Consider the following 10,000-nt stretch of genomic DNA (forward strand, 5'->3'; position numbering starts at 1 on the left):
GTCCGGAGAGATAACAGATTTAGGGCAATTTTTTTTTCTAAGATTTCATGCAAGAATCTATTTCTAATAGAATTATGTTTAATACATTCTTAATACTAATATGTGAAATTTAAAAGCTTTTTATAGGATTTTGTGTACCTTTTGTCTGGATGATGACGATGATGATGACAATGATGATGATGATGTTGTTGATGTATGATCTGTTACTAGAAGTTTATCAAGTGTACAGATTTTTATCGAATTCACAGCACAAAACAAAGAACATTACTTCGTACATTCTAAGACAGAGTGATGAATCTGGATTTATACAGAAGAAACGCTACGAAGGTAAACTAATATTACAAGAAAATCCTGACCTGACAATTAATGCAAGCAGGTTGATTCTAAGTTCAGAAGATTAAATGTAAGTCCCATGATAAGATTTGAAAATCAACAGATTTGGTACAAAGAACCAAATCCGGCTTTAGCGTCAACCTGTCAATACAGTTCTTGTCATGTTGCACTGAAGATAACAATGCCAAAATATTAGTCACCCTTTGCATCCTATTTCATCATTACAATTGAAGTTGCAGGTGATTTTTATTTACCAAACAATAACTCATTGTTTAATGACCGAAAATAAACTTTGTATTTATTTTTTTATGTATTGCCGGATAAGATAATGAATCAACTACTTCAAAAGCTATCTCGGCCCCAACCTTATAGCTTTCTGGCTGTTCCCTCTCGTCTTCTCTTACTTAAAAATTAAACTTCATTAATAATGTCTTAGTCTAGAACGAGTACTTCGGGTACCACTACGGGAATCTAAAAATGTGGGTTAGCGGTATATCTAAGCTACTTTAAAATAATAATAATAATAATAATAATAATAATAATAATAATAATTTCACCTTAGTAATCTCATTACAGTAGGCATAACCCAAAGTGTGGTGTGATTGGTAGTATCCTCCCCGTGCCAGTGATGGACTCAGGCTGCTTGACAGATGTTACCTCAGGCCATACAGTATTTCGGTCGATGAGGATAAAAAGGTTTTCATACCCCTCAGAGGAGGTTATGGGGCTCACAATGTTGATATGAATATGAATGACGCGACGATTGGTTGTCTTGAATTATCCTATTCTAGATTTTGTGCGCCTTGTGATCTTGGATCTCTGACAGGAAACACATTTTAACAAGATCATTTCTTGATGTCTGTCTTGACTGGCCTCCAAATGTATCACTCTGTTAGGATGTAGTTAGTGGATGGACCCTTCCTCCTCAAAACCAACAGAATATAGGAGCGAGGTTGTCAGGAACTAACTCGCAGGCAATGGCTGTCTCTTCATTGCCTATGATGAAGTATCTCCACAACAAAGTGGGACTTTCCTGCTGGAGGTGCTGTAGGTCTTCATCACCCTTCTGGTTTTCTGCTACCTCGGGGTAAGATATCACAATTTGGACGATGTCAATTCCGTTTCTGAAAAGGGCATCTTCAATGTTGCTAAAATAGCATTTCAGGTACCTGATGTTGCAGAGGTACTCAGAGATTGCCAATAGTCACTAAGGTAGGAAACAAGGCTTGTTGGTCCATGTGCACCACCATGAACTGGTGTCCCTTGAGCAAGTGTCTGAAATGCTGGAGGGTGCAGTGAACTGCAAATGGTTCTCTGTCGAAGATGGATAATTTCTGTGCCGCTGAAGATAGCTCTTGCTGAAAAAAATACTAGCTGTTAGTGGCTTTCGTCTTTTTTTCTGCTCTAATGCCGCACCATTTGCTGTACTCCTTGTATCAGTGGTCATTGTATGGGACCTATAAAAGAGAGAAAACAGCGGTGTTGATGTGAACTAAAGGCTCTTGGCTTGATGAAATGTCATTTCATGCTTATCCTCCCAGCATGATGTTTTATGCTTTCCTTTTAAGCCTTTGCATAAAAGCGACACGGTTGGGCATAAAATAGTGATAGTAACTGATCATGTCAGCAAACTAATATTGTGCTTAACGTTTCCTGGCCTTGGGAAATCGGCAACAGCTTGAACCTTTGTCGGGTCAGGTTTCACAGTTCCGTGTCTTATTTGTTGACCAAGAAATTTAACCGAATTTTTCACCCATTCACATTTCTTGAGAACTTGTCTTATGCCCTTAATGTGTTACTTATGGTTGGGGCAGAAGATCAGATTATCATCACCGTAAACGATGCATCAGGGTAATTCTCTGAAGATGTCGGCCATAAATCATTGAAAGGTGACACCTGCTTTTCTATGGCTAAAACAACTGTAACTAGAAAAGCACTTTGAAAGTACAGACCTCCGCCACGGCAGCTTATTTCTCGAGACCAGCTTGCCTTTCCCAGAATCAATTAGACCGTAGGCGTATTTGAAGTATGTGTGACAACCATGTGCGAACTTGGGGTTAAGGTTATGGTTAATTCAGTCGACCTTTTGCTCGACCTTGAATTTGACCTGTGACCTAGGACTTTCAAAACTGAATCACTTCTACGTCTCGACATGGCAATTAATCCATGAAAGTTTCACTAGTCTACGAGTAAAATTGTGGCCAGAAATTTGTTTACAACCAAACGAACGAACAGGGGCAAAAGCATATCCTCCTCGCAACTTCGTTGCCGAAAGTAATTATAAGTTTATATATTTACAGTACATATATGTATATACTGTAGATATACATACATACATATACTGCATATGTATATAGGATCTATGTTTATCAAAGGACATGTTTGAGTCCTTTGCCCTTCCGTGGACTGTCAGCGACTGAGAATATATATATATATATATATATATATATATATATATATATATATATATATATATATATATATATATATATATATATATATCTTTCCTATACGAATGCTGAAAAGGAAGACATAAACCATTATCCTGATCGGATAAGCGAGAAACGGCGTTTCAGGAAACCAAAAGCCATTTCATAATGTTTACCAAAGCATGTGTCATTACATAGGTCAGATACTTGACATATTTTTGTGAGGGAGCCGACAACAAACTTCAATTTCTCCCCATGGTATTGAAAACAGGTTAGCTTCACCTATTTTTATAGATCATGTTTATAAATAAACTTTTTTTATCCCCTGGGTTTCGACTAATCCAGCAATTTCTTGAGATTTAGATTTTTGCTAATGTGCATATATTAATCAATTATATCATCAAATCCAATGTTGTTTGAAAATAGGTGAGTCCTATCCGTAATAGAGCTTGGTTCTGATCTCCCTTTCGTTTGATTATATGTAGGCATACTCAGCTTTTACAGTCTTTTACAAGAATGAAATATATACATTATACAGACAAACACACATACATACATACACACATTATATATATATATATATATATATATATATATATATATATATATATATATATATATATATATATATACATATATACAATATATATACATATACAGTATGTATATATATATATATATATATATATATATATATATACATATATATATATATATATATATATATATATATATATATATACACACACACATCTCCTGTATATACAATATTATGCATATGTGGCATCATATTTTCGTAAACAACATAAACTTACTTTATCGTTTGTTCAAATTACTTTTCAACAACCATTATCTTCTTTCAATCCTTCTGATTAAATAACCGTTAAGACATAAGATCATAACAGCCTTCTGTACTGAGCTTGTTCTCAACGTTCTTTCTCTTATCTCCAACTCAAGGGTTGCTACCCAAGTCGATACAGTCACCCGCGCGTTTTTGTGTATAGATTAAGCGGTGCCGGTTTAGTATGTGGCCTACCTTTTTTATTCTGGTTTAGTATGTGACCTACCTGGCTTGTTAGCTTAGCTTAGGTTAGGTTAGGTTAGGTAAAGTGAGGCCACATACTAAAACAGATAGAATTTCGTAGGCCATATTCGAAAGGTAGGTAGGTTAGGTTTGGTTTGATTATCTTAGGTTAGGTTAGGTTAGATGAGGCCACATACTAAAACAGATAGAATTTCGTAGGCCATATTCGATAGGTAGGTAGGTTAGGTCTGGTTTGGTTAGCTTATGTTAGGTTAGGTTAGATGAGGCCACATACTAAAACAGAAAGAATTTCGTAGGCCATATTAAAAAGGTAGGTAGGTTAGGTTAGGTTTGGTTTGGTTACCTTAGGTTAGGTTAGGTTAGATGAGGCCACATACTAAAACAGATAGAATTTCGTAGGCCATATTCGATAGGTAGGTAGGTTAGGTTAGGTTTGGTTTGGTTTGGTTAGCTTAGGTTAGGTTAGGTTAGATGAGGCCACATACTAAAACTGATAGAATTTCGTAGGCCATATTCGAAAGGTAGGTAGGTTAGGTTTGGTTTGGTTATCTTAGGTTAGGTTAGGTTAGATGAGGCCACATACTAAAACAGATAGAATTTCGTAGGCCATATTCGATAGGTAGGTAGGTTAGGTTAGGTTTGGTTTGGTTTGGTCAGCTTAGGTTAAGTTAGGTTAGATGAGGCCACATACTAAAACAGATAGAATTTCGTAGGCCATATTCGATAGGTAGGTAGGTTAGGTTAGGTTAGGTTTGGTTTGGTTAGCTTAGGTTAGGTTAGGTTAGATGAGGCCACATACTAAAACAGATAGAATTTCGTAGGCCATATTCGATAGGTAGGTAGGTTAGGTCTGGTTTGGTTAGCTTATGTTAGGTTAGGTTAGATGAGGCCACATACTAAAACAGAAAGAATTTCCTAGGCCATATTCGAAAGGTAGGTAGGTTAGGTTAGGTTTGGTTTGGTTACCTTAGGTTAGGTTAGGTTAGATGAGGCCACATACTAAAACAGATAGAATATCGTAGGCCATATTCGATAGGTAGGTAGGTTAGGTCTGGTTTGGTTAGCTTATGTTAGGTTAGGTTAGATGAGGCCACATACTAAAACAGAAAGAATTTCGTAGGCCATATTCGAAAGGTAGGTAGGTTAGGTTAGGTTTGGTTTGGTTTGGTTAGGTTAGGTTAGGTTAGATGAGGCCACATACTAAAACAGATAGAATTTCGTAGGCCATATTCGATAGGTAGGTAGGTTAGGTCTGGTTTGGTTAGCTTATGTTAGGTTAGGTTAGATGAGGCCACATACTAAAACAGATAGAATTTCGTAGGCCATATTCGAAAGGTAGGTAGGTTAGGTTAGGTTAGGTTAGGTTTGGTTTGGTTTGGTTTGGTTAGCTTAGGTTAGGTTAGGTTAGATGAGGCCATATACTAAAACAGAAAGAATTTCGTAAGCCATATTCGATAGGTAGGTAGGTTAGGTTAGGTTTGGTTTGGTTAGCTTAGGTTAGGTTAGGTTAGATGAGGCCACATACTAAAACAGATAGAATTTCGTAGGCCATATTCGATAGGTAGGTAGGTTAGGTCTGGTTTGGTTAGCTTATGTTAGGTTAGGTTAGATGAGGCCACATACTAAAACAAAGAATTTCGTAGGCCATATTCGAAAGGTAGGTAGGTTAGGTTAGGTTTGGTTTGGTTAGCTTAGGTTAGGTTAGGTTAGATGAGGCTACATACTAAAACAGATAGAATTTCGTAGGCCATATTCGAAAGGTATGCCACATACTAAACCGGCACCGATTAATCGTATTAATTTAAAATGAACGTTAAAGATCATGGCTTAAATTCATAAAACCTTGCTAAGCTAGTTGCGTGCTAAATGTTATCAATAAAATCACAAAGAATCAGTTGTTTGCCAAGTTTCTTAGTAAGTTAGGCTGCTCTAACTTCTTACCAGGCAACTAAATCAGTCAGACTTGCAAGAGATATGCAGGCATGGCATAAAAAAAATAGATTTCATGACAGAAGAAATCCATTTAAAGGTTTAAAGGCCGATCAAGCTAGGACCAAGGAGGGCCAGGCAATGGCTGCTGATGCCTCAGCAGATAGACCTATAGGCTCCCCTAAAACACTACTACTGTAACGAGCAATATTATTATGAAGGTTTTATGTATCCCAATTTACTTGGTTGCTGCGTAGATGAATACTACGAAATTAGCAGCCTGCAAAGCCTTAGTTGCTAACTAAATTAGTAATATTTTCTGAATTTGGGTTCAAATGTTCAGTGTCTACCGTTCTATCCTATTCGATTTTAAAGCCGCCATTAAAAAATCTACAGGACTCTGCTAGTAAACTTGGAGCAATTTGATTTACAGTACACATTTGAACTACTTCATGTGGAATGACATGTCTGAGGCCTTTGTCTCGCAATGGACTAGTTACAGCTGATATATATATATATATATATATATATATATATATATATATATATATATATATATATATATATATATATATATATATATATATATATATATATATTACACAAAATAAAACGCAACTGTTTCTATTCCACTGCAGGACAAATGCTTTAGACATGTCAATTCAAAGCTGGGGTGTGGCCAATAATATCATGATATAATCATATCCTTTATCTAAATCTAACAAATTTATCTTATCATAAACTTGATATAAAAAAATCAGTTCACGTCACTGAATAGTGATAGTTAATCATGCGTAAACAAAAACAGATGGTAAAGATAACTTTTAAAGTTTGGCTAAAGGTCTATGAATATCATAAGATAATTTTTTTGAATAACCTAAATTGAAATTTATGAATCCCAGACCATTACTGTAATCTCCAGAATATTCCCTTAGAAAGTAGGATATACGTTTGTAATAAATTAGTAATCAATATATTTTGCAATCAAAAAAAAGTTTCAAGATTGAATTTTTCAACACTAGACGCTGAAGTCTGTTGCATAACTTGATGAGTAATGTTATTAAATCTTTAGGCCTAAACTCATACTCCTATGATCCCATAAGAGTAGAATACAGAATTCCAGAAGTCCACACTAGACTGTGGACAAGGTTCTGTACTCGTACAAGACCGTGTCATTGACCCTTTAAATCCTGATCATAGGCTTTAAATTCAAGACAATCAAAAGGTGAATGTCAAAGGTCAAATGTTATAGGTTAAATGCTGAAAGTCAAGCTGCAAGTGTAACAGTATTACGATAAAGTCATGAACTTATCAAATGTTAGATATTAAAGATTATATATATCAAATAATGAGGTTTAAATGCCAATAGTAACTGCTATTTTGGTTTAGTTTTGGACACAAACATATTTCATTCTGATCTTAATTACCAAGAAGTAACAGCATCAACATTCAGTCTTATCGGAATGTTGATAATTATTATCATCAATTTTGTTGATGTTCCTAACGAATAAACAAAAATATAAATACGAAATCATAATAACCTTCCGCAGACCTAAATGGTCATATTTGACAATTACATAGGTACATAGCTATCTAAAATAACTCAATAAATTGGTGCAAGAAAAAGGAATATCCAATATCGGAAACATATCAGACATACTATTATTATTATCATTATTATCATTATTATTATTATTAATTGCTTAGCTACAATCCTAGTTGGAAAAGCAGAATGCTATAAGCCCAAGGGCTCCAACGGGGAAAATAGGCCATGTGAGGAAAGGAAACATTAACATTAAAATAAATATCTCCTATATAAACTTTAAAAACTTTAACAAAACAAGAGGAAGAGAAATAAGATAGAATAGTATGCCCGAGTGTACCTTCAAGCAAGAGAACTCTAACCCAAGACAGTGGAAAACCATGGTACAAAGGCACTGGCACTACCCCAGACTAGAGAACAATGGTTTGATTTTGGAGTGTACTTCTCCTAGAAGAGCTGCTTATCAGAGGTAAAGAATCTCTTCTACCCTTACCAAGAGGAAAGTGGCCACTGAACAATTACTGTGCAGTAGTCAACCAATTAGGTGAAGAAGAATCGTTTGGTAATCTCAGTGTTGTCAGGTGTATGAGGACAAAGGAGAATATGTAGAGAATACTAAAACAATCCAGGCAGCTGCGATGAGTGATAGAAACACTCTAGGGACTTAAACTGTACAAACTTGAAGGTTTATTGTTAGAATTAGGATTAAAACTCTATCTTACGACCAAACAAATTTTGACAGAATTACATGTAGCAAAATTACTGAAAGAGAATGAATGAGATAATTTGATTATATATAATATAATATAATATAATATAATATAATATAATATATATACATATATATACAGTATATGTGTATATACATATATATATAATATATATATATATATATATATATATATATATATATATTTATATATATATATATATATATATATATATACACATATATATATTATTATTATTATTATTACTATCCAAGCCACAACCCTAATGGAAAAGCAAGATGCTATAAGCCCAGGGGCTCCAACAGGGAAAAATAGCCCAGTGAGGAAAGGAAATAAGGAAATAATTAAATGAGAAGAACAAATTAACAATAAATCATTCTAAAATAAGTAACAACGACAAAACAGACATGTCATATATAAACTATTAACAACATCAATATATATATATATATATATATATATATATATATATATATATATATATATATATATATATATATATATATATGAATGACATGACAGAGGCTTACGTAAATTACTTAACAATGGGATATTCTTATTTACCAGTAGTTCCAGCCATCTCTTTCCCATTTATCAAAACTGTTTCTACGCTATTTTTTACTTCCTTCTTAATAAGTACTGTATATACCTTCCTCTTTCGTTCCAAAGCCTTCGACTTTTTCTTCTGATTAATTTTTGCCATCCAAGAACACTTATTCTGTTATCATTTGCAATTCTGAGCGTCTCTCCCCTGTTTCCAACACATTTCCCTCAACATGAACAACATACACAAATATATATATTGTAATATGTGAGTGAGACCTTGTATAGAAGTTTTCGGCTGTAGGCCATCTTTGATTCAGCAGTTAAATTTCATTTAAATAATTTATATATATATATATATATATATATATATATATATATATATATATATATATATATATGTTTTTGTATATATATATACATACATACATACATGCACACACAATGCGAATAACAAATTGTAGATGGACAAATGTATAATAGAATGGTCCTTAGAGATTGCAAACGAAGCAAGAGAAGACAATGGATTGAAGAGCTAAGAAAATGTTTGGATGTATACTGGCATACATAGACCATAAACAGCCGGGAGTGGAAAGACATGTCTGAGGCCATACATAGTGACATGTATAGTGGTTTGCCATACTATGTTGATTTTTCCATTAGCTCGTTGATTACATGGATATGGTCGGTTCAATATCCGCTAATAATGATTGTCTGCTCTCTTGATATAGAAGTAGTTTACATTTACAATATTTGCAACACTTATACGCAGTATGACATACCGTTCATTTTGGTCTGTCCGCATTCATCCACAAAAGACAAGCATTTACAAGAAACATGTTTCTGTGTTTTCAACAAACTATTTTAGTATACGTAAATAAAGACAAAATGTCTCGTTGAGAGTTTTGACTAGGTACATTCCTAGTTTAGTTTCGACATGTAGGATAGTCAAGATGAAAGTTTTGATAGTAGGTGACAAATAGCAACCCCCCTCAGTGTTATTGTTTTAGTGAGTAATGTTTCATGGAATAAGTGTCACTGTATGAGTGTCCTTAGAAAACAAGAGAATAATATATATACCTGTCTACCCTGAATGCGTCAACCGTCTTTCGGAAACTCATCACAATTAGGAACGTGGCGTATAAACCTATCGAGAGAAGAATAGCCATCAAATACGCTAGATTACTCCACCGGCGTATTTTCTCGACGGTTTTGGACAAACTGGCTTCATCGGGCGCGGCAACATGCCTGGTGATCCTTTGTACTTTCTCATTCTGCTGTTCTTCAGTGCACACAGTAGCTCCTATCGCCTTCATCTTGAATCCATGACACCTACCACACGGCGTGGCCGTATCGACCATATCCATGAGCGTACGTTGTCCCTGCTTGATGGTGATGAAGTAGGCGTGAGTGCCATTAATGATTGTGCAAGATAAAGACACTGGGA

The 10,000-nt window shown here is 34.7% G+C and overlaps 1 protein-coding gene across 1 annotated transcript in view; it reads right to left on the bottom strand.

The window, feature by feature from the left end:
• LOC137659487 (uncharacterized) overlaps positions 1–10,000 on the bottom strand; it is an 11,076-nt gene that overhangs the window by 329 nt on the left and 747 nt on the right. The window contains exon 1 of the mRNA XM_068394377.1: positions 9,634–10,000. This exon is cut by the window's right edge and continues 747 nt beyond it. Within this exon, the coding sequence (XP_068250478.1) occupies positions 9,634–10,000 (367 nt within the window). The remainder of the gene's footprint in view (positions 1–9,633) is intronic.

This window comes from Palaemon carinicauda, chromosome 20, assembly GCF_036898095.1.
Source record: "Palaemon carinicauda isolate YSFRI2023 chromosome 20, ASM3689809v2, whole genome shotgun sequence".
Taxonomy (NCBI): domain Eukaryota; kingdom Metazoa; phylum Arthropoda; class Malacostraca; order Decapoda; family Palaemonidae; genus Palaemon; species Palaemon carinicauda.